This window comes from Mustela nivalis (genome assembly GCF_964662115.1).
Source record: "Mustela nivalis genome assembly, chromosome: 7".
Classification (NCBI taxonomy): Eukaryota; Metazoa; Chordata; class Mammalia; order Carnivora; family Mustelidae; genus Mustela; species Mustela nivalis.
In genome coordinates, this window is record NC_139026.1 from 122,058,589 (window position 1) to 122,084,286 (window position 25,698).

Genomic DNA, 25,698 nt, shown 5'->3' on the forward strand with positions numbered 1-25,698 from the left:
CTCTCAAATAAACCTTAAAAAAATTAGAACTTATTATATGATCAGCAATCCCAGTTCTAGGTATATATCCAAAAGTATTGGAATAAGGATCTCAAAGAGCTATTAGCACACCCATGTTCATCACAGCATTATTCACAGTACTGAGGATGTGGTGACAATGTAAATGTCCATTGATAGATGAACAGATAAAGAAAATGTGGTCTACACATATGGTAGAATATTGGATTGAACCTTTAGGACATTAGACTAAATGAAGTAAATCAGTCACAGGAAGACCAATGCTGCATGATTCTGCTTACATGAAGTTTCTAAAATAGTCAAATTCATAGAATCAGAGACTGGAATGGTGGTTGACAGGGGCTAGAGAGAGGGGGAAATGGGGAAGCAACAGGCATAACACTTCAGTTACGCCAAATGAGTAAGCTCTAGAGATGGGCTGTATGATATTGTGCCTGGAGTCAACAGTACTATACCAGACATTTAGAATTTGTTAAAATGGTTGATCTCATGTTAAGACTTTTTTTTTTTTTTACCATAATAACATTTTTTAAGGGTTTTATGTATTTAAGAGAGAGAAAGAGCATGAGGGTGGAGAGGGGCAGAGGGAGAGGGACAAGCAGACTCCCTGCTGAGTGCGGAGCCAGAAGTGGGTTCAATCCCAGAACCCTGAGACTATGACCTGAGCAGAAGTCAGATGCTTAACCAACTGAGACACCCAGATGCCCCCTTAATAACACTTTTTAAAAAACTTACTGCCTGATGTTAAGCATGGCTGGTACTTTCTCTACCATGACTTCATTTTTCAATAAAAATTGTATATATTTGAAGTTATAACATGATGATTTAATATACATAGTGAAATGATTACTACAGTCAAGCTAATTAACATATAATCTGATATTGTTACTGTATTTTCTTGTTTTGAGAGCACCTGAGAGCTACTGTCTTAACCAATGTCTGGTGTTCAGTACAGTATTATTAACTATAGTTCTACACTGTACCTGTGATCCTGTTAGCAGGCATCTGTTTCCAGAGGGACACAGATACGTGGCCAAGGGCAAACAAGCAAGAAGAATATATGTAGCATAATTACCCCCAGTAAACTTGCAGAGCCTCTCATCTGGAGCTCTTAATCTACTAGAGTATTTCAGTTTCCAAGAAAAATTGTGCACTGCTGAATCAGCCATGGTTGGCCGTTGTCGATTTTTTTATTCATTTATGTGGAAAGCCTTCTCCTTCATGAGATATGTCCATGCCCAAAAGGGACATTTTAGATCATCCAAACCACGTTGCTTTCTCTCCACAAAGATAGGCTGGGTTGCTCCCATCACTGGGCCTTACACATTGAGTTCTTCTGGAACGTCTATCAACAATTCAGGTCATACTGCCTCCTGGTGGGGGTACGTACTATACAGGAGGGTAGGTGGGATCTCTGAGGGCTCCCTGGGCTGGGGTAGTGGTGGGCTCTCCTACACCATAAATCCTTGTCTCTATTTCAGAGCCTAGCCAGGGGGCTTCACAGCCATCAGTGAAGCCTCTTCTTGAAGAGTATGTTTGTTCATCCAAGCATTTACTCACCATCTGCTATGGGCAGACCTTGGGCCTGGCCACTGAGAATTTAGAGATGAGATTAAGATCTAAGACATGGTCCTGCCTTATCTCAGGTAAGACCTAAGACATTGATCTGTCTTAAGGACCTGCCTTAAGGAGCTCAAGAACAGCTCACAGAAGCAAGTAGTGTCACTGGGGAGTTCTGCCCACTGCCCTGCGGACCACAGAGCAGAGCACCTACCCTACTTGGTAGAAAGGGGCTGGGTCTTCCTAGTAACACTCCAGCTGGTCTTCAAGGGTGTGCCAGAGGCGAGTGATCGGGGAAGGGCAGCCCACGTCAAGTATATACGTTTACCTGGGTCCAGAAATAATAAGTGCCCAGTGGGGAGTGAACTCTGAGCATCTTAGCCTACAAGATGCAGAATGTGGGAAATGGGGTTGGATAAGTAGGGTCCAATCACCAAGTTCTACTTAGCAGATGAAAGGGCAGGTAGGCAAGCTAAATGACCTACAGAGAGCATTCAAAGTCAAGACTGAAACATCAGGTTCAATTCTCAAGCCTCCTTCCCTTGAGTGAATAAGCAAAATAGTCAAGAACACAAACCTGAAATCAGATGGATGGGCCTTGAGTCCTGACTTTGATCCATATTGTTTCTTTGCCTTCAAAATAAGAATTGGAGAAGGGACTGTGACCCTGAGCTTCATAGCAGGTGAGCCATAAACACCCCTAGACCCAAGGTAGTGAAGGGAAGCAGGGAGCAGTTAGCACAATCCAAAGACGAGTTCCTGGGAGGGTCTCTCCCTAGAGGAGCAGTGGGGTAGAGCCAGCCTGCGTATACCCTGGCCCTGATAGCCCCCTTCCTTTACCATCTCCACTGGGGACCCCATTGGCCAACGCCTGCCAGAGGGCATGGAGTTTACCCTTCATTCAGGTATCCCTACAGGTCAATCTCCTAGGACACAGAATGAGTGGAAATTGGCTCTAAAGGATGAACAGAAGGTGTCAGGGACACCCACCTCCTGGGGGAGTGGAGTTTTAGTGAGATAATATCGCAAAGCTCTTGGTGCATTTTTGACCCAAAACAAGTGCTCGGTCAAGGCTAAACTAGAATCTAGCAGTACATCTGCGAGAGTGTGCCACAGGGAGATAAGATGGCAAAGTGGGAAGGCCTGAAGGTATATGGGTTCTCCTTGGATGACCATCCCAAGGCTGGGATGGAGGCTATCCAAGAGCCCTGGGGATGTATTGCCTATAATTGGGTGCAACCCTCAGTCGTTAGGTTGGCTAGTTGAGTTGTTGTTCCGAACCACAGACTTTTAGATCTAGAACAGTTGAGAACGGCTTTATCACCTTTGGGTATGCTTGGTGAGATCATTTGTACATTATTTAAATGCTTTGATATGTAAAATAAGAACATAGAGTTTCCACTTGATAGCTCAAAGTTGTTTGTTTTCCTACTAATGGAATAGCCTGTCCAGGGAGCTCTTGTGAAATTTCTAGATCCCGGGAAGATTCTGCATCTTTTAATTGCCTTTCTCTTCTTTTCCAATCCTCATTTTAAAATCCTCTTTCCTAACATTAACTTACTCTCCAGGCTAGATCCATGTCCTTTTCTCCCATCCTCCATGCAGCCACATAAACAGTATCCTATCCCCCTTCCAGCAGAGCTGAAAAACCAGAAGAAATTGGGATATACGTTAAGAAAATTGGCACAGGAAGAATACATCTTTCTTGGAATTTCCTTAAAGATTTTTTTTCCCCTTGAAAAGAAAGCCAGACTGTAAAATAAAACACATTCAGTTGTTAATAAACAAAAACCTCACATATCTAAAATTTAGTTATTTTCCAAGGCGAACTAACATTTTGCTCTGTCTGCTTTTCCTAATATGCACATTTCATTGAGCCCAAATCCTCATTATGGGAAACATTTACATATCCATCTCCTGGCTCCAGGGTTTCCTGGGCAGTAAAATGTGCCCTCAGTGGTTTCAGAAGCACTGGGCTCATATTCATCTTGCCAAAAGCAGCAAATCTTTAAAAAATGAAATTTTCCAGGCACTTAGCCCCTAAACCAACCTTGTGGGAATAGATGATTTTGAATCTTATCGGCCCGTACAATGTCTCATAGCCTTTAAAAATGTCATCAACTTTCTCCCTGGGCAGCATGACCGGTGACACCAAGTGTCACAGCAGGAGCAGCTGAAGAATGAATGTGCCAAGTCTGCGTTTTGAACCTTTATTGGGTTTCCTATTTGCCAGCCGCCTCATCCTTCACAGGCCCGTGGATTCCCGTTCATGCATTCTCATTCGACACATCTCTAGGCTGGAGCTGTGTTTTGAACAAAGTTTTGTGCTCTGGGGAGATTCAGAGCTCTTTTGGGGGCAGAGTTCCCATGGCGGGGCTGCCCACAGTAGCTCAGAGGGCCCAGAACCATGTTCCACATGATGCAGCTTTGCACCGAGTCTTGCAGAAAAAATGCAGGCTTGCCTCTGCTCTGCCCGTCCCTTAGAGCTACAGCCTAAATCCTACCCCTTCTCAGATGCCCTGCCCCACAGGGGCCTCAGCATGTACTAGATCCCTCCCAAGGTTTCATAGCCATGCAAACAAACTGAAAGAGGGGATCATAGAGCCACGGTGTGTTCAAGCCAGAAAGAATATTAGCAATTTCCTAGTGCGGCCTCCTCGTTCAAATGAGGAAACCTTGGTCCGGAACATATACCAGTGACCTACAATGGGTACAGGTGACAACAGAGCAGAAAGCAGAAATGAAGTGAGAACCCAGAGTCTTGTGGAATAAATTGTATTGGGGCCATTTAAGGAAAATATCTCCTCCCGTTATGTTGGTCAGATGGCTGTCCATACCCCTAGAACTCCATGTTACTTGCGCCAGCGTCGCAATACAATCTTCCAAAAATTGACCTTGAAAGGGTTCACTGGCAAAGGGGTGATAGTATCATGATGCGTGTTCTGCTTTTATATTTATTGTATATTAATGGCCCAAACTGTAACAGTCCTAACACCCTATTTGGGCATGGGTTGGTTGATAATGTGTATTTTAGGGCAACTTGTAGCAACTTTGGTTACCAACCCATCCACTATTGGGGACAACATTACAGACGATAAGGTCAGTAGTTTGTACACACAGAAGGTGTAGGGGTCGGTTTGGGAGTGCATGGGATCTGATCAATAACGTGGAAAGAAAGGTGGGCTTGGGTTTGTGTTTGCTTTAGGTCATCTCCTTTTTGTGATTTATCTAATCACAGCTTTAGTTCTATGCCATCTCTACCCCTAGGAGGCGTGATTTCTTTGCTCTGGTTGTATTTGCAACACACACAGTGCCGTTTTCTTCACTTGGTGAAGACAGCTCTTCCCTTCCAGGCCAAATGTCCAGTGACCACAGCAGATAGACAGCCGTTACAGATCCTCACACTGTCTTGTCTTCCAGGCTCTGTGGCTACCCTCCTTTTTATGATGAAAATGACTCCAAGCTCTTCGAACAGATCCTCAAGGCAGAATATGAGTTCGACTCCCCCTACTGGGATGACATCTCCGACTCTGGTAGGTCTCTTGGCTCCCCAGGGGCGGGACGCTCACATCCAGACCTCTTGACCTTGACTGACCTGGGGGTTTCAGGGTGGTCCTGAGGCTCCCAAGGAAGTTCCTTGAGCTATGTACTTGGACTTGACTTGCAAAGCGGAAGGCAGGTTTGGGACATCTGACCAGAGCTACACTGAGGGACGGGACTGACCCCTCCACTATTCTTAGCCATGCCCTGATCTGGGGGCTCCAGGACTGAAACAATGTTGGCTAACATTTATTGAGTTCTTACTGTGTGCTGACCACCATAAGGTCTGCACACATGCTAATTCACTCAGTCCTCAGGACAACCTATCAGATGGCTATTACTAGTATCGCTACTGGACAGGTAAGGAAACTGAGGCCCCCTCAGTGTCAATATACCTTGACAGAAGCCACACAGCTAGTAAGTGGCCAAGCTGGGATTTGAACCCAGCCCCTCACTCCAGCACCCACGTCTCAACCACTTTCTGTGCCACACTGAAACGTCCCCAGAAACATTCACCATTTCCTCCTCAGGGATAAAGGTCAAAACCAAGGCTCAGGTAGACTGACGAGTCCTCGAGCCTCAAGATCTGGATGTTAACAACAGTCCTCCCTACCAGAGAGGATCAAATAAAATAATAAATGAGGCAGAGTCCTGCCCCTCCCGGTGAGCTGTTTAAATACTGCATTTTGTTATCTGTTATTTTCTCCTCACTGGAGACAACTTGCTTTATTCCTCAGTCTTCCAGAACCTGAGACCTGAGTACAGTTGTCCAAGCCTTGCAGGGAAAAGTGGCATGGGGAATATTTTATTTCCTAGCTCAGGAGGATACCGCCTTCTCCTCTAAGAGCCTAGTCCTGTGGGCAGAGAGCTGCTGGGCACTGTGAAGCCATGGGTCTCTGGCCTGGCACACAGGTGTCGGCCTCTGGTTCTGTGACCCAGTTGCTCATGTTCTCAGGATCCCGCTTCCGGGTCTTACCCCGTCTGGGCCTCCTAGTGTTCCCCCCGCCCCCACTCTGGGGCATATCTTGTTGCATCTTGACTTCGCACTCATCACAGGTGGCTGAGTGGGCTGTGGGGGGCTTCTCAAGGCTGTGTCTCCACAGAACCTGCCCAGGACCTGGTGGCCTTAGCAGAAGTTAAGGGGATTTTGGTGACTCAGCGGTGTCTAACACGCAGAGAGGACATCAACAAAGCAGCTTCTTTTTTTTTTTTTTTTTTAAACAAAGCAGCTTCTTAAGGCAGCCGTGAGCTCAGCGAGAGGCACATGGTGACAAAGATGTTTGATCTCTGAACCAAAGATGTCACTAACTGCCAAGGGAAGGGCGTTGAGCTGGGCAGCCAGGGTCCCAGGCCTGGCATGACTTCCTCCCCATTCACTGTCCCCTCTCATGGTGCCAAGTCTCGGCTTCCCTTTCTCCCAAATGCCAGTTCCCACCCACCTTTTGTGTTCAAAGTACCATAGGGTCAATAGTGAGGCTGGGCTGTTTTTCATGCTCCATGCCCTTTTCCAAAGACCCAGCAGCATCCAATTGTCACACGTCCAGCCATACCCTGATTCCTCTGTGCTTTCTTTCTAAACAGCGAAAGACTTCATCCGGAACCTGATGGAGAAAGATCCAAATAAAAGATACACTTGTGAGCAAGCCGCTCGGCACCCATGGTAAGAAAAGTCACCCATGGGGAAGAGCGCACTGACACCTTCGCAGATTGAACCCCCTCTCAGCTGTTTGTGACTGAGGAAGGATTGTATCTCATTCTGACCACTGGCTTTCATCCTGCCCCCAAGGCTACACTTGAACTCTTCTCTTCCCTCGGGACACAGCCTCCTGAATGCGCAGATGACAAGTTCAGTGTGCAAAAGATAGCTGTAGGCTTTTCATTCTACAGGTAGTATGTTGGGATCATTTTTATTGAAGGTAATTCTCCAGGGAGGCATGAAGATGGGAGTTTTAGTCCTTGAGCTTATCATTCAATAAGTAAGTGAATTGAGGTTATATGTTCTTTTCCTTTTAAAATGCTTTTGGGGACACCTGGGTGGCTCAGTCGGTTAAGCATCTGACTCTTAAATCTTGGTTCAGGTTGTGATTTCAGGGTCATGAATTCAAGTTCCAAGTTGGGCTCCAGCCTACCTAAAAAAGAGAGAGAAAGAAAAAAGAAAGAAAATGTTATTCAAGTTCATGTGTCTTCAACCCCAGAGGCATTCCCTGATAGTTCGTGCCATTCTATAATACATTGTCAGCAGTGCCCTTGAAGCCCCCTTGTTTTGAGCCATTTACTAAGTCTGAACCCAACTGTGCCAACCAGACGCCCCCAATTTTCTTATCTTTAAAATGAGAACAAGGATACCTACTTTACAGAGCTGATGTAAGATATCATGGAGATCATGCCTGTTAAGGGTTTAGCACAGGGTCTGGGACATAGGAAATGCTTCATTAGGCTCACATTAAACCACCGAGATCATCCATTTGGAAACAAAGACCAGGAACCGTAGAACATGTGGTATGATGGCAACAAACAGCCTTTGACTGAAGGAGAAATGCCCCTAAAAAGTGCTCTGGGAAACTGCCCCATGTTTGTTCCACCACCACCTGTAACATTTCCTCCCGAGCGTCACATGCTGGTTGGTCTTCCAAAGGGCATCTACTCAGGGGAGTGCCGTGAGCTGGTTTCATTGAAGTCCCCGACTTCATGATTTTTTTGACTTTACCATGGTCCCAAAATTATACCCATTCAGTAGCAACTGTACTTCCGGTTTTAAATTGTGACCTTGTCTTGGGCTAGCTGCACCAGGGATGATCTTCTTGTGAGGTCGGGTGCTGGCAGCCACAGTGCCCATCAGCCACGCAATCATTACGGGTTGACATCCAATTGCTGACACCCGTTCTGTCCCCATACAGCCCTTCTGTTCTTCACCTTCAGTGCTGTATTTAGGAAATTCCAGGAGCTACTCAACACTTGATCATACAAGGAGTTTTGTGTTAGATGATTTTGCCCAACTGTAGGCTACCATGGGTGTTCTGAGCACGGTTAGGGTAGACAAGGCTAAGCTATGTTTGACAGGTTTGGTGTATTGAATGCATTTTCGACGTATGATAGTTTCCACTTACGATGGGTTTATTGGGACGGAACTCCATTGTAAGTTGAGGAAGAGTTGTATTTTAATCTATGACCACAGCTGTCACTTACAGGGCACTAATTATTTTAGATTCTCTTCTAATTGTGTTAAAACATCATCTCAGGTTTTTTTTTTATAATAACCCTGTGAGGTAGGTTTTGTCTCCATTTCAGAAATAAGAAAATTGATTTAGAAAGAAAATAACTTAGCCTGAGCCAAGACTGCAGAAGCACTACGTGATGGTGAAGCCACACTTGTTTCCGGCCAGAACTGATTCCAAAATAAATGTTCTTCAGCACCACCCTGTAAGAAGTAAAAGGAAGACAGGAATGGCTGAAGGGGAGGGAAAGATACTTCTGAATAAGGAGGCAGATTTGGTCTTATATATGTATGTATTTTAAGATTTTGTTTATTTATTTGGCAGAGGGAGACAGACAGTGAGAGAGAGAGGGAACAGAAGCAGTGGGGAGCAGGAGAGGGAGAAACAGGCTTTCTGCTGAGCAGGGAGCCCGATGTGGGGCTCGATCCCTGGACTCGGATTGTGACCTGAGCCGAAGGCACTTGCTTAGCAACTGAGCCACCCAGGCGCCCATTCATATATATTTTAAATAAATTTAAAATAAATGACATTTTATTTTGTAACAAGTTACATTGGACAGTAGGTCAAAGTATGTGATGATAAAGTTAGTGAAGCTTTTCTTACTTTACCAGCAATTGGCCTTCCGGGCTGTAGGAGACCTTGACTTCTTCCGGTTTTGTCGAGGTGTGGTTGACGCACACTGTGTAAGTTTAAGGTGTAGAGCTACATGACTTCACCTGTGTATATATTGCAAAATGAAGTATAATTAACATCCACCCCCTTCTGTAGGTAGTGGAAACAGTTGTTTCCTTGGGGTGGACCTTTAAGGATTTACTCTCCAGCAGCTTCCAGATATATGTTAGAGCAGTGTGGACCATCGTGTTGGACTTTACGACCCAGCACGTATTTATCTTCTATGAGACTAAAAGTTTGAGGCTGTGGGGGTGATCTAACAGAGGAGGAAAGTGACCTCTAAGAAAGGGAAGCAACTTACTTTCTTGGACGTGTTCACGCATCCAGCCTCGCTCTGTGGGAGACAGGAAGCCAGCTGATACCTAGTCTCTGCTTCACCAGACATTTTTGAAAAACCAAAGAAGGGGGAGGTCAGTTCCCTGAGGGGCCTGGCAGAGGACTTCCCAGAGGGGGTGAGCCCCACGCCGTGAGGTCGTCACTAGGCTATCAGGAGAGGAGAGGCGTTCTCGGCAGGGCGAGCAGCCTGGGCCACGATCAGGGCCTGCATCTCTATCCTGGAGCCACAGCAGGTATTGCTGGGGGCAGGGGAGTGGACACAGGAGTAAGGCATGAGGATACCAGAAAGGAAGGCACGACAAGCAGATTCAGGCGCGAGCTCGGGGTAGTACATGCTTTGAGTCCCGTTCCCTGCTTCACCCTTTGTTACTGCGTGGGCGACCTCCTGAGCCCTGGGGCCCCTGTGCCGAACTGAGATCATAAATAATGGCAGTCTTTATCCTTATAGGGCTTTTCCAAGGATGAAATGAGACATTACATACAAATAAGAAGAGGACCCAGTACCTAATACATCTTCTCCCATCTGTACAAGTTGCCATTAATTTATTGTCATACTAAGCAATTTGTACTTTTCCCTTCGGACACTGGGGGCCTCTGACAGGTTTTAAGCGGGTGATCTGATTTGCATCTCAGAAAGCTTAGCCTGCTGCAGGATGGGAGAATGGAGACGAATTGCTGGTGCTGGGCCAAGGGAGGCTGGCAGGGAGCTATAGACTGGAGGGGAGGCTGGCCCAGAGTAGGGGCAGGGGGCCTGTCTGGAACCACAAGGATGGGGCAGATGGAGAGCACAAGGGACACGCCAGGGACAGGGGCCACAGCTTGGGGGAGGGCACTGGTGGGACAGGAGGCTGAGGTTACGGCCAGGTTACAGCTGAAAGGATGCCTCCACTGAGAGGAGCAGGAGGGAGGATCCGGAGTGAGTCTAGAGACAAGGGAAGAGGTCAGGCTGGAGATTCAGTAGCTTGCGAGCTGCACAAATTGATGCCTCTTTACTCCAGAGCTGGGTTTCTGCCAGTGCTGTATCATTGCTCCCGTGCGTGTCCCAAGTTCCAGGAAAATGGTAAAATATTAGAAAATGGTAAAAATGAAGGCATTTGACTCAAACATCATTGAAATGCGCCCCCCACCCCCTGCCACTGTCTGTATTTCGGATATCCTTGTTTCTTTTATGTAAAAGTTCCTGGGCGAAGAGCACAGGTTCAACAGAGAGCTGGCAGAGAGTGTAGTCATGATTCCAGGGAAGGATGGCTTTCTCCACACCCCGTTCTGGAAGCTGTGTTCTTGGCACATGGTTCTATCCGGAGAACATATCTGTTCTTCTGCATTTGCTCTTCCAACTTAATCAAGGCCCCTTGGCACCAGAAGGGCCTCTGGCAGTCACAGACACCATCCCTTGGCCCCAAACACCCACTTGGGACAGGACAGGGCTCCTTTCAAAGCTGTGTGTGTGTCAAGGGCCCTCAGCCTCTCCTGCCAGATTTTTTGGTGCCTGTGTCACTTGAGGCTGGCAGGGAGCTATAGCTTTGCCTTTTCGTGGCAGTGCATGGTTAAGGAGGCTCCAGCCCGCTGGCTGCTGGCCAAGGAGGAGGGACTGGCAGGGGACCAGATGGGAACCCATCCCTCCTTTACAGGGAAGCACCTCAATGGGGTTTGTTTGTCTGCTTCAGGTTGTTCTGGACCTCCCTCTCTAGTTACATCGACATGGAAACCAAAGTGATGATTCCTGGGCATCCATGCCCCAGGCAACACTTGGCAGAGGGCCCTCCACCCCGGGGGGCACATCGTGTGTCGGCCAGGCCGGGGTGGGGGCACCTGCAGCCCTCCCCTCAGTGTTCACGGAGACCCCTCCCCTCTTCTGGGCTCCAGTCCAGCGAGCTGTGGTTGACCTGTAGGAAGCAGGAAGCAAGAAGCAGCCCAGAGCTCTGGAAAACCCCTGTCTGGGGTACACACAGGCATCACCAAGACTATCTTAAGCAAGCGGCTAGAAAAATGTGAAATCAGAGCTGTGGAAGTACAGCAGACGAGGTATAAAGCACAAAACCCAGAAGGCAGGGAGAGATGAGTTTGATGATTTGTGTGTGGAGAAGGAGTGCCAGACAGACCTCATGAAGGGTTATTTATGTGAATGCTATCTGCTTTGTTCGCACGGGGTTAAAACTGGAAACCAAAGTGTGGCTCCTGGCTGGCTCAGTCGGTAGAACGTGCAACTCTTGGATCTTGTGTTGTGAGTTCAAGCCCTCTATTGGGTATAGAGATACTTAAAAATAAGCTATTAAAAAAAACTGGGAAGCAAAAGAGACATGAATGGAATGTGGGTGTCCATAGCTTTAAATGTGTGTGCGTACACGGCTTTATAAGGAAATTTTCCTGGGTCGGAGGCATTGTTCAGTTCCTAGGACCATCGAGGTACAACCAGAGTCTCTTCCGATCTTAACGTTCCATGCCTCCAGAGTCGTCGATGAATAACGCTGAAGGTGGTAGCACTGAGCATGGCGAGTGTCATATGTCGTCATTGTGAACCCCCTGGCTCGGGATTGGAGAAGGCATTTCCAGGATGGGGTCCATTTGAGGAAGACTGTGTGCTGTCATGGGCCAAGGGCCCCAAGGAGAGGACCTTATGGGAACCTCTGGGTCACATCTGCCCTGCTGGGTCTTACCAGCCACAGCATGCCCCAAGACAGAGGGAAGTGAGCACGGAACATTCCTGAAATAATTAGAAGTTTGCATTTTCCTTACATCTCAGCCCATGCTAACCCACAGAGAAGGGAGGCTCCCTGACCCTCTCGCTGGTCTGTTTGGTTTGGAGCACGGCTCTGCCCTGCGGCGGTCCTCAGCCTGAGACACCCCGTACTCCCACCCCTTCTGCCTGCTCGTTTCCAAGAAAGCGCTGGCCACCGATAAGTTGGAATTGGCCCCTTTTCTGAAGACATGGTTTTTTGGTTTTTTTTTTAAAGATTTTATTTATTTATATGCACACGCGAGAGAACGGGATTGGGGCAGGGAGGCCCAGGCACCCTGCTGGGGTGAAGCAGGCACCCTGCTGAGAAGGGAGGCAGGCACCCTGAGAAGCAGGCACCCTGCTGAGTAGGGAGCCCGATGCGGGGCTCAATCCCAGGACCCCAGGATCCTGACTTGAGCCAAAAGCAGACACCCAACTGTCTGAGCCACCCAGGAGCCCTGAGGATGTAGCTTTTAAAAACGGGGCAGGAGGGATGCCTGGGTGGCTCAGTGGGCTAATGCATCTGCCTTCAGCTCAGGTCATGATCTCAGGGTCCTGGGATCGAGCCCCACATCGGGCTCTCTGCTCAGCAGGGAGCCTGCTTCCCCCTCTCTCTCTGCCTGCCTCTCTCCTACTTGTGATCTCTCTCTCTCTCTCTCTCTCTCGCTCTCTGTCAAATAAATAATAAAATCTTAAAAAAAAAAAAAAAAAAACAGGGCAGGAGGAAACAGTCACATGAATTATCTAGAAGGAGAAGCTTAATAAAGATGTCCACCGTCCCCTAACCTTGTTCCTCTTGTTTCGGATGAATTTGCCCACTATTCTGTTTCACTAGTGTGGGGAGTGGGGGTGGGCAGGAGGCAACTGGCAGCTGTTGGAAATGGAAGCCTGATTCTCTTGAGTTCATTTCAGAGTGTCCCCTTTGCTAAGTCTTTCCAGCCCTGCTGGGAAAAAGACAGAGTCTCTGCTGGGAGGGGCGGGGGTCACTCATACCTGGGAATAATCGGACTGCATTCCAGACCTAGGCCCAGCCTGGCACAGACTAAGGGTCCAATCCTGCAGCCATGTTTTCAATTCTAAAGTGAAAGGCCGTGTGGGTAGGGACATATTTTTTTTTACTCAGGGAGGATTTCTAGTCTGTGTAAGTCCTAAGCTTATTCCCCTCATGTTCCAAATGGCTGGACATCACAGTGGGTGGCGTCTGGGCTGTTTTTGGGTCCAGGGCCATCTGGGTCTGGGAGATGACAGGTTTCCTCACTAACCAGCCACCTTCCAGCCAGAAAGGATGGTCAGTGTTCCTGGCATCTATATGCCCCTGAACCTTTAAAATGCAAAAGATTATTTCATAGGTATCAGATGCCAAGCTAGAATTTAATAGTTGCTAAATGAAAGGGAAGATAGGGAAGGTTCAAAGTGCAGAAGTGAAATGAGAGCAAAACACAGTTTCCTCTGAAACTGGAGAGAAGGCCAGATGATTAACTGTAGGGGGGGACGGTGCTGAGGTTGCGAGGAATGTGTGGGGGAAGAAACAAGTGACCTCCGGGTGACCAGTGAGACTGGAGAATTGTTGAGCCAATTGAAGAGGGCAGGGTGGTGTGAGACCAAGGAGAGTGGCAGGAGGGTGGGGGAAGGAGAGGTGGTAAAGCAGGTAAAGGTGGTAAAGGACTTGGGTGGGGGGGGTAATTCCTAGGTAGTTTCTAAGGACAGAGGTGAAGAGCAAACCCCCCTTCTTCTCTGCTAATAGAAGGCTATAGAACAAGCTAATGCCTAGTGAAATCAGCAACCCAGCTGAGTGTTTAGAGAACTTTTCCAGGAAATGCAAGGAAAGATTTGCCAAGCAGGGGTCAGCTGAGGCTGGGCACCCCGCACTGAGGGCAGACAAGGTGGGGGAACGCCCGGTGTAGGCAAGGAGAATGTGGCTGAGCTTCTTTCTGCTGGAATGGAGCCAGAAGGATGCTTTGGCCCCAGGGTGTGAGTGGGTCCATGGAACGGCGGGCCTGGAGAAGGGTACAAAGAAGGAGCCTCAAGCAGGAAGAAGCTTGGAAGATGGCCCTGGGTAGGGATCTGGTGGTCAGACCAGGCAGGAAACTCATCAGGACCTCTGAGGGGAAGGGCTGCAGGGTAGAGGGCTGACGGACAGGGAGTCGGAGGGAGGAGGAGGGGAAACCAGATTCAGGTTGCCTCATGGCTTCTGCAGTTGTCGGAACTGCGGCCAAAAGGGAAGAAGTGGAAATCAGGCAGAAAGGTCCACAAATCCCCTGGAGGGTGCAGAGTCTAGAAGAGGGACAGGACTTGGAACACAGTGGTGCCTGGAAGGGCAGCAACAAGCCACCCTCTTAGGGAACCTTGGGACGGACACAGGACTGATGCTTTCCTGGGAAACCAGCATGGACCCAGGTCACAGCACCACCCCCTGCCCCCCCACCCAAGAAATACTTTTAAAGAAGCATCTTTGCCTTTGTTTCAGGATCGCTGGGGACACAGCCCTCAACAAAAACATCCATGAGTCTGTCAGTGCCCAGATCCGGAAGAACTTCGCAAAAAGCAAATGGAGAGTAAGTCGCCTGCTTTATTCGGTCCCGATGAACCCAATAACTCCCACGAAAATTGCCCTGCGGTTGGTGCATTTATTATTTCTAAAGGTTGCTATCACTGGAGTTGGATGAAAATCCCCAGAATCTCCCCCAGAAAAATCTTGCTAATTTTAACCAATGAGGTTTAAGACTCAAAGGGGGTGTTATGGTATGGGAGGGATAAGGTACACGATTTCATATTCCCCAGCAACAGTGTTGGTTCGTTACTCCGTTGCTGTTTCTTAAGACTGTAATTGCTGTTGTCTGCCTTTCCATTGCTGGAACCTTGAAGAGTTGACTTCTCTTAAAATTATATGAGAACAGGGGAGGAAACCCTATTTAGGAAAGCCTAAACACCTGATCAGTGTGCATAAATTAAGAGCTGTCTGTTCCGCCCTGAAAGACTGTACAGAAATGAAATGAATTCTATTGACCTACTTCATTTGGAGGAAATGCTATTCATTAGGACATGAGCGCCAATAACAGGAAAATAAAACCTACCTTAAAACTTCATTATAAACTGTCATTTAAGATACTGTATTATAATAATAGGACTTTGATTCTAAAAGTCACTTCTCTAACATTATGGAGAGAATTGATATACATTCATTCTAGATGTTTAGTATGTCAGAAGAAGACTATTTGTTTAAATCTCCAAAATACATCTTGAGGGGTGGGGGCTGGGGGACGCAATAAATCCACATCATTTTGGAAGAAGGGTCAAGATGAGCTTCCTTTCTCAAGTATCATGAGAATGTTCTAAGACATCTCAAATGCTCGGGGTAACAGGAGAAACGAACGGACGCAGTCTGAGTCTTTTCTAATTAGCCGGACTCTTGTGTCTGCTTTTTCCCTTTCTTAAATTTCAGCAAGCATTCAATGCCACGGCCGTCGTGAGGCATATGAGGAAGCTTCATCTTGGCAGCAGCCTGGACAGTTCAAACGCAGGTGTTTCCAGCAGCCTCAGCTTGGCCAGCCAAAAAGATTGTGCGTATGCCCCAAAGACGGAACTTTCCAACCGGCATGCAGACCCCTCTGGGGTTGGGGGGAGGGACTGGCGTCCGTGAACACCTGGTGTTTGATACCTCATCTCCTTGAATGTCCCCAGTAACCCTGGGACCTTATTTAATTTAGAAGGATATTTTCTACATGTCCCATTGTTGGATGTTCACACAACAGTGGTATTGTTATTCCCAGTTTGAGGTGATAAATCCATGGCTCAAGTCCCACGTGGCTGTGGCTGTATGGATGAAAGTCCGGACACTGTCCCATCTGTCTCCTTCCCGTGAGGTTTGCTTGTCATCGTGTGCCATTCTTAGGGGTTGAGGAAGGGACAGCGGAGACTCGTGACAGCCTGATGTCATTGGTTTTTAGTATCTGTTTTTTGATGAGGATGATGATATTTGGAGCTGAAGTTTATGCTGTGCATTGGCCTTGCAGTCTGAGTCATAATAAGAATATTGCACTGTCCTTCACCTTTGCATGGACGGTCACATCGCTGGGGACATGCTTGCAATTGTCTATTTCTCTCTCCCTGTCCCCACCACCCTCTGGTGTATTTATCTTAATTCTATAGTAGGCCATCCCAGTGGCTCCTGCCCCCTTCAGAGCAGTTGCCTTGATGGTGCCCATTGGCCTTCTTCTCCTTGATCATGAAGCCCTTCCATTTGGTCTCACTCTGGGCATCATGTTTCTACCTCATTACCCTCAGAAAAGCATTCCCTCCACCTATAATAGTCTTTCCATCTTATCTGGTAATGTGAGCCCTTAAATTTCCCCCAGAAATCTCCATCAGCATCCCTTGCCCCAACCACACACTGTGGTAGACCCACAGATAATGAATCTTCCTCTTTTGGAGCCTGTGAAGGTCACAGACAAACGCACTGCTGGGAGCTGAGCTGTAGGGGAGCAATCCGACATCAGGATTGTCTGCTGCTGACTTATGCACTTGGAGCTTGGTGGTGCAGCCTGGGAGGTATTTTTCTAGGGCAGGGCTTCTGGTATATGAGGAAGAGATGACATCCCATGACGATCTCTCTGGGTCACAGATACATCTTAGCCAGGAGTAGAGACCACCCACAAACAGGGTGGATGGGGGATCATAGTCTTTCTTTATTTTTCACATCTCTACTCACGGAGCTGTGGTGACAACAGTTCTTATAATGAAAGCACGTGCTCAACACCTGCCCTGCAGCCTAGTACATAGTAAGTGCTCCCTCAGTAAGCAGCACCGATCTTAGGAGGGTGCTCAACCGTGTGGTCTTCAACTACAAAACACTTAAAATCATGATGATGAGAGTGGGAGGGAAGAGTTGGGCCCAAGAAGAAAGCATTTTAAGGACCCATTGCCAGAGTTTGCCTACAGGTAGGTAAAAATTTAGTCAAGTGTGTAAAAAGTTGGCCCCCACCCCAAACCCTGCTATGGGAAAGGAGAGCGAGTATTTTCTTCTGAGCTTTGACCCCCTGTGTCCGCTGTCCCCCTGCAGGTCTGGCACCCTCCACACTCTGTAGTCTCGTTTCTTCTTCATCGGGGGTCCCTGGAGTGGGGGCAGAGCGGAGACCGAGGCCCACCACTGTGACCACAGTGCACTCCGGAAGCAAGTGACTGGCTCTGGAGGCGGGGCCCTGGGGGGCGGGGCCAGGGAAGGGGGCCTCCGGCGCCCCCAGCCCCTCCAGAGCGATCCCACCTTGCATGGTGCGCCTTCCTGCACAGGACTGGAAGACAGAAGTTTTTTATGGCCATATTTTATACTGCAATTCTGAAGTGTTCATTTCTCACAAACTGTACTGACTCAAAGGGAGCTGACGTCACAGGATCTGGTGCTGTACATAAGAATCTTGCAGAAGCTCTGACGAAACGGACCTCCCGCGTCCTCTCCCCCAAGCCCCGTCGTTTCCGCTTTTCTCGGTATGGGTAACCGTCTCTGTTGTATTTTTTTTCTTTCATGACCAAAAAAAAAAAAAAGAAAAAGAAAAAAAAAGAAAAAGGTTTCAACTGGATTATTTAAGTATCGGTAAATAGTGCGCATTTAGGGTTTTATTTTTTACCTTTTATGAAATGCTCCCTTCTGATCTATACTTCTGAGTCCCAGGACCTGTATCTTTTGCTTGTCCGTGGTAGAGTTTTATGTTAACCTTCAAGAGATGTTTTTCGTTGTTTTTTTACCCCCCCCCCCCACCATGGGGAATGTAAAGGTATTTTTTAAAATTCTAATAAGAGGATCAAGAATCTCTCTCCAAGGTGAAGAGTGCACTTTACTTCTATTTCTCCTCTCTCCCCCCTTCCCTGGAGGGGCAGCTCTCTGAGAAGACAACTCTGCAGATGCTCGGGGTGTCGTCTCCAGGGACGCCTTGGGCAGGGGTGAGGGGGGATGGAATCTGCAGAAAACCTTTTCCAGCCCCCCCCCCCCTCCAGCCTACCTGTGGCCGTCCGGAGACCCCAGGGGCCTTCACTGTCAGCGGTCAGAAATAAAGAAGCCTGTTCTCCCAAGACTAAAGCTACACCTCAGAGGCTCCACGCGCTGTGAAGGAGATGCCCAGCAAAGACGAAGCGCCTCCCTCCCACAAGGAACCAGTCGCCATTTTATCCAACGGGAACTCGCCGCCCGGCTCCCATTTCTCTCGAGGGTAACACAGAAAGCTCCGCTCTCAGCTATGCAGTTTTCGAGTTAATCTCTGTTTTTAAAAAACGCATTTCTAATCTTAACACTTCAAATGGCCTCCGACTCCTAGAAGTCTTTTCTGCAGATTTTTACCCGGTCCTTCTGTGAATGTTACCCGGGTGAGCAGAGAGGGAAGTGGCTTTGGAAAGGAGTCCGTGGACCTGGGGGTGGTAAGGAGAGGTGGTCTGCCATGCAGGGGACACTGGCCGCCGCAGGGATGGCCAGAGATGGCGTCCACCAGGCCCAGCTGGCGCTGGAAGCCTTCCCTCTGACCAGGGCAAGCTGAAAAACCAAAGACCTGTGATGGCGGGGTCATCAAAGGGCCCAGGCTGCCTGGGCCTGAAGAGTTTCTTGGGATGTAGGACTTTCATTGCCAAACCTGGCAGTGTCCTGGGCAAACTGGCCCCATTGTCGGTCCATGTGGTGTGTAGGTGTGTGGAATGGAGCGCAGCGTGGGACTCAGGCAAACCCTTCTCCAGGGGGCTACTGAGGCACTCTTCTGCAGAGGCCTGCTGCCCTTGGCCCTCCTGTCCATGCGACACCGTGTGTCTGCATTTCTTGCTGTCAGCCTCAAGCCCGCTGCGTGTCCCTGGAGAACTGCCCGATGGTCCAACAGCTTTACTGGCAGAAGAAAATGGCATGAGGATTAGAAAGAGTATCTGAGAAAATGGGGTTTCTCTCCAGGGGCTTTACTAGGGTGTGGCTTAGGAACAAGCATTGGGGAGCATTCGTGTTGCCACAGTGTCAGAAAACAAGTAATCTGAAGTTACGGGAGGGTGATCCTTTGCCCAGATGTGGTTCCTGTAATGTGTACCTGAGTGGTTGTCGGTCCTTTGGCCTGTGTGCTCCATGCAATCCATAGCACTTGGAGAGCAACTTTTGAAGCCACGTTCTCTGATGGATGAATCCATTATTTCCTAGAGCTGATATGCAGGTGCCTGTTCTGTTCTCTTAGTTTGAAGGTATGTCTTACTTGACAAGTGCAGAGGAGGTGAAAGGTGGGGTCTGTCGCAAGTATCCCCTCTGTGGTTTGGGCCAGCCTCTGGCCATGCTTGGCCTGTAACATTTCAGGTCCCCACAACATACTGCGAGGGAACAGCGACTGCTTTCAGCCCCCAAAGTGAACTCCGTTGAACTTGACACAGGCAAATCAAGACCGTTTCAACACCACCAGACTCGGGTCATTTCCTATTGTTTAGGAAAAGGAGAAAAAGAAATAACACATGGAAGAACTTTTGCTCTTTGGGAGAGCCTCTGTGGCAGGAGAAAGGTTCTCTTTCAATTGCACTGGGTATTATTTACGCTTTATCATCGTATCACACAGCAAGAGAACCCAGAATGTATCTTTGGTGAAGACCTGCTGAGCCAGGCGGCTGAGTCCCAGGCCCCTCGCCAATGTCCGATCCCACCCGTAGGAGCTAAGCATCTCCTATGTGCCCCAGGCTTCCGCTCCCCATGGAAGCCAGTGTGTGGCCCAGGCTCAGGGATGGCCACCGGCCCCATTGTGGGTTCCTTTCAACCCAAGCTCCCAACCAGTCTCCTAAGCTTCTCAGAGCAAGTAGATAATTTTTCCTACTTGAATAGGACATGTTGATATCATGTCCACAAATGGCCTCTCTCTCAGCTGCCTATCCGTCCGCCCCTCCCTCATGTCCCACTTTTCACTTCCTCTGTGAGGCAGCAGACAAGCAGCAAGTGTGCACACACATGCGGGCCTCCCCGACCCCGACCAGCGGCTGATGGCTCTTAGCCAGGGGGGGCCAGTAGGGTTTAGTGTTCTTGACTATGGCAATGACTCTGATCACTTCTGAAATCCCACCTCAAGAGCAGGGAGCAGCTTCACCTCCCTGCATAGGAGCCTGTGACCTTAGAGAGAGTCCCACTGTCCAGCCAGCAGTTAGCCTGATGTTCAAGGAGCACAGCAGGCCAGCGTGAGGCAAACTAGATGGCTTTGGCTAAACAAGCAGGACTCCGGCGCTTAGGAAGCAAGGGCCATCTATTGACCAGGATTGGGCATAGGACTCTCAGACTCAGTTTACCTGCCCAGCACTGACCTCATCCTGTTCATTTCTCTGCCTTGGTGTCCATCATATCCTGGATGGGATGTGGGTGGGAGAGAGTAACTCCCCTTTAGAGTGAAGGTCAACAACACCAGGGCAAAGAGGAGGGAACCCCAGGGACCCTCTTCTCTCCCTAGGAGTGACTGCTTTATCTGTTTAACCCATGGGATGTGATATTTGATGAGGAATTTTAAACCGAAAAGACTATATCCAGGGGAGAGAACTCAGTAGTTGAAGGCTCTGCGGCCCAGCGAGAGCCCCGGTTCCAAGGCTCATGATGGGAGAGCTAGGATTGCTGTGACACTCCCCACCCCATGTGATTCGCAGGGTTTCCTTTGGCTGTGTGAAGGGAAAGCCAGAGCCGGCAAAGGGCAGCTCTCTCCATTTCATAAACAGAAATAATACATACTCTTTCCCAGGGTCACACACTCCCTTCTGGCCAACAAAATGAAGGTCCTCTGTTTCAACCAATGCACGAAACCTTTGCATGTTCTTCTCAAAACAGCACTCTTTCTGCGTCCTGTCCACCCACACTCCACAAAAGAGTTGGCCTTTTCCTTAAACACATTCCAGACCAAACACTGTTCAGTTTGTTTCCAAAAATGTATACCTGTATGTAACCCACCACTCTCTTGGGGGACAACTGGTCCTTGGCGTACCTGACATTTGCAAACAAGGGTTCTAACCCTTTGGTTCTCAGAGTTGAAAGTGTTGAAATAGAAAAGGTGAACTGGACAGAGTCCTCCAGCGGGGGCTTATTTCCTGAAGACACCAAGAAACCCCGTCTGCCGGTGAGCTGGCTCCAAGGCATCCACCGTGGACAGCAGGCAGGGAGGGGGAAGGAAGACAGAAGCGCACGCCCCCTTCTGCCCACACCCCACTTGTGGTCCCAGCGCATCACGGGTCTGCAGCCTGGCCAAGGGCCCGGGAGCCCAGCCCCACTGTGAAGCCGGCCCCGCATGCTGGCCAAGGCCTGGCCCGCTCCTGCTCCACTCTGACTCAGACCCTCAGACCGGAGGGAGCTGTAGCCCTTCCCGGGCCTTCCCTGCCACCTGCGGCTGGAGCAGCCCAGGTGTTGTGGCTGGGGGGAGAGGGGGGTGCGCTCTACTTCTGCAAACCCAAAGGCTGTGCATTTGGCAGCCAACCCCGCAGCATGCGGCTGCCAGGTCTGGTTTTGTGGACAAAAGCAAAGTGTGGAATGGCTTCTTGGTGTCTGTTTCTCTCTCTCTACACCAAAGGGATAAACCATTGCATTCACCCTTTGTACGAATGCCCGCTTCTGCATTTGCCCTATTTTTAACCTTCTGGTCCCCAGGGAACTTCTCATACGGTGATTCTGTCTTCTGATCATTTACTGAATTATTTTACTTAGAGGTGATTTTATTTTCTTATGGACAGGAAAAAAAAAATTGAGAGGAGTGTTTGAGGCTTCAGTCCTAGAAATAAGTCATCACCAGGGATTCCAAAGCCCCAAACACGAATAAAATTTGTCCTCAAAGGAAAACCTTAATCTGGACAGATGGAGATTGCCGGGCCCTCGTAGGAGCCCTGTATCTCTGGGGCAGGGCCTGGGGCAGGGTTGGCAGCCGGGTTTTCTGGAGGGAGAAAGAAGCAACAGGAGCATCGCTCGCTTGGACGTCAGTCACACAGAAGCCTGCTGCCCTTCTTCCAGGGCCCCAGCATCAGACGGTCTGACGAGCCACCCAGTGACAGCAAAGAGGCTGCAGAGATTCTCTGTTTCCAAAGATGGGTGGCGTGTTTCAGAGAACATTTAGCTTGGGGCCACTTTCAGGTTGGACGACATAAAAGGCATGTTCTGTCCAGAAGAAAATTTGGAACGATTTCTTAATTGGCCTTCATCACTTCTCCGAGCCTTCCCACCAGCGAGCGAGCATGTTTTCCAAAAGCTTACAACTGGCGAAGCCAGGAATGTCCCCGCGTCTATTATTACGAGGCTTGTGATTGGTTCAATTTTCCCATAAAAACACGTTTGTCCCCAAGAAGGGAAACTGTGCATTTATTCCATGCATGTGACAAACTGTAAGAAGTTTAACTCACATAGGTTTGCGGCACTGCAAAATTGTTCATGGGCCTATGTAGCAACTGATTCTCTGCCTTGACAATCATGTACACATATCAAGATTTCTATCATCATGATAATGAGATTGATGACTTCTTGTTTTCCTCCAATAAAGACAATTAATCACCTTCAGATGTCTGAGGTTTGTTTCCTCCTTAAATAATGAGAGGGGTGTTCCAAGATCTCTCCCTTTCCTCCTCTTTCTGAGGTTTGGATTTGAAGTCAAGGAGTTGGAACTGAGCCCCTGGAAACTCATGAGGTTCCCTAAATATTTTATGTCACCTGCCCAACGAGCCGGAAGTGCCAGGAGAGGAAGGGGTGAGCACCTCTTGGCTTTGGGGTCTGTAGGGGGGGGGCTCTGCTCTACCATACTGCTGGACAGGAAAGTTCCCCCTTTCCACAGCTGCTCAGAAAGTGGCTGGAGGTGGGCCCATTAACTCAAATTGCACTAACTGGATTTTCAGGAGTTGCTTAGAGGGAAAGCCAGTTTCAGGGAACCCCTATCTGAGTAGGGGGTCAGCAGGTTCATCCCTGCACCCATCTGTTTTGCTCAGCACAACTTTGGAGCTCTCCATGCCCAAAGAAAGATTCATTCTGAGCAGAAGCCTGCCTGCTGTCTTTCTTTCTCTTGGGTGGGGGAGACCAGCATTTCATAGGTCATCAACTAAATTGTGGGGAGTAGATCTGATGACCAGACGGTACCTCCAATCCAAATGGTAAGTGGCTGTTTGTGGAGGGAAATGAACCAGAAGTGTGTTAGAGAAACATGGAATTAATGCTGTCCTGTGCAGCCAGTATCAGATGAAAATGGCCTTGGTGGAAATAAGGGAACCCCGAAAAAGTATGGCGCACACCATTGGACATTTCGTATTTTCTGAATTCAGAAGCTTCTCTTCACCCAGACCCTAGTTATGAAGTATCTCAAAGCAAATGGATCCTTCAGTGGGTTCCTGGGTGACATTGTTGATGCAAATTTTATGGAATGAAAGGACTTTGGTGACCTAACCGCTTTTGAAAACTTTGTAAGGATTTATTAAAGCTAGGACTCTCCAAGTGTGACCGAAAATTTAGCCAAAGCAAATGCACTGAAGTATAAAACATACCCTGATAGAAAGCTGGTATTTATTAGTGCCTTTGAGTCAAAGTGTTTGAGGTCAGACTTTTTTTGTGGCTTGGCTCCAGATACACTGGCCAGGCCAATCTCTGTCCTTCCTAGATTTGCTCAGCCTCTCTGGCACTCAAGCCTCTGTGGGGGCACTGAAATTCACCCAGAATTTCCTATATTTTCCAGATAACACTTGGTCTTACACATTCTCTTGTGAATATCTATCACTGATCATAGGCACTTAGGGGCCAACAGTACAAGAAGGAAAGATTTCTCGCATAGTTGCAGGACTGTCCATCCAGAAGAGAGCTGTGCTTGATCACAGAAGACACAGAACTTAATGGCAAAAGGGTGTATGAATCGTGTCTACCCAGATTCTCCTGGCCATCTGTGTCTCCAAGGAGGACAACTACAACAAAACCATCTAATGGAGGAAGGTTCTGGAAACAGAATGTCTTCAGGTCACACACGTGCCGAGACTTTTGGCTGTGCTAGTTGTGGTCTCAGGGATGTGTACCTACTTGGCTATGCCAGTACTCTCTATTTGAGAAAGACCAAGGAAGAGAAGCTAAAATTAGCTCTTTTTTTTTTTTTTAAACATATTTGGTTACAAAATGTGTGGAGCCCCCAGAGTGTGTTATTTCCAAAAAGCACCCCTGTTACATTAGCGCATCATAAAAAAAGAGTGTGTGTGTGTGTGTGTGTGTGTGTGTGTGTATGCACACAGGCTCTTGGACCCTCCATACAGAGGGGCTTCCAGTTGAGGGAGTAAGTAGTGGGGGCCGATTGCCAATCCACACCCTCCATGCCAGGCCCTGTTCCCTGGTTCGGGGGGGAGGGGCTTGTTTTTCAACCCAATTCCCATGAAGGTGCCATCCAGGGGCCAGCTGCCTTGTGTGTGCCCAGCAGATTGTGGAGCATCAGATTGAGTGGTGGGACGACCAGAGCTTTTATCAGGTTTTCAAGGCTGGAGAGAGCTGTCAGCCGAGAGCATGGGAGCCAGCGCAAGTTCCAGGGAGAGCTCCTCCAGGGATGTGAGAGGAGGAGAGGAGAGCTACTGGCACATGCAAGGGGCCCAAGGAGAGTTTATTTTAACTTCAGGTCCTTTGGCAATAAAAATATTAGACTGCAGGGCCCATAGAACCCTTAAACCCTCCCTTATCCATCCCCCACTGAGTCCCATCAAGGCCTTTCAGGTGGACCCTGGGATAAGCTTTTATTCATTCATTCAACATCTGAGCACCTCCTGTATTCCAAAAACAAGATAAATCTGACTTGGACACTCCCCTCAAAGGCTGTATAAGAAAGGGAATTCCAGAATGAGGCTGGAAGGAAGGGTGGAGTTGGGCGGGAAGGCGTGAGTAGGAACAGTGTGAGCAAGAGCATGGATGCAGACGGAATAGTGCATGTGCCCAAGAGTGTGGGCAAACCACCGGGAGAGAAAGGCCAGCTGGAGGATCCTTGTTAGTAGGGCCAGCGAGAACTCATAGTAATGATGATGTCGTGTCTGGATCACATACTGAGTTCTAGATCCTTTAAGTGCAGCCCATTCCACATCTCATCAGCTCATCAGCCCATAATCCAGAAAAGGAAGGTGACTTCCATGCACAAATGGGTTCAGAAAGTTTCGGTGATTGATGGGAGGTGAGCCAATTTGACTCTGCAGGGACTGCCACCGAAGGCCATTCTGCCCAGTCTTCTCTCAAGACTTTGTCCAGGTCACCGAATTCGAAAGCATGAAATTTAGACTCTATTTAGTAAGTAAGTGGGGACCGCTGACAATGATGGAGGATGGACACAATCAGATCAGTTAACTTTTCAGAACTGCACTGCTCCTAGGATCCAGTCTGCATCTCCAAGAGATATTTGTCTTCTTTGGTAGCTCAGCTTGGGTCATCCAGTGACGAGGACCCCCAGGGAGGGCATAGGCGTTGCTATGCCAACAGCCCATGTGTTTTCTACTGTACCGTTGTTCCATCTCCCAAACACAAATGTCATAGAAGCTGGATTTAATATAGAATCAGAGATGCAGATAATACTGCTGGATTTTTTTTTTTTTAATTAGTCTGTTCTCTTGCTCGGATTTGTTTCTCCGGAAAGTTCTGTCCGTATACACAGTTTCATTCCTAACACGCAGACTTCCCTGTCATCTGCTATT

The 25,698-nt window shown here is 48.4% G+C and overlaps 1 protein-coding gene across 4 annotated transcripts in view; it reads left to right on the top strand.

The window, feature by feature from the left end:
- The window catches only part of CAMK1D (calcium/calmodulin dependent protein kinase ID), a 430,211-nt gene extending 407,644 nt beyond the window's left edge, over nucleotides 1–22,567 (top strand). For all 4 annotated transcript variants that reach the window (XM_082740835.1, XM_082740836.1, XM_082740834.1 and 1 more), the window contains 5 exons: nucleotides 4,999–5,111; nucleotides 6,700–6,778; nucleotides 14,528–14,615; nucleotides 15,503–15,620; nucleotides 17,120–22,567. In XM_082740835.1, the coding sequence (XP_082596961.1) occupies nucleotides 4,999–5,111; nucleotides 6,700–6,778; nucleotides 14,528–14,615; nucleotides 15,503–15,620; nucleotides 17,120–17,238 (517 nt within the window). In that variant the 3' untranslated portion in view covers nucleotides 17,239–22,567. The remainder of the gene's footprint in view (nucleotides 1–4,998; nucleotides 5,112–6,699; nucleotides 6,779–14,527; nucleotides 14,616–15,502; nucleotides 15,621–17,119) is intronic.
- The last annotated feature ends 3,131 nt before the right edge of the window (nucleotides 22,568–25,698 follow it).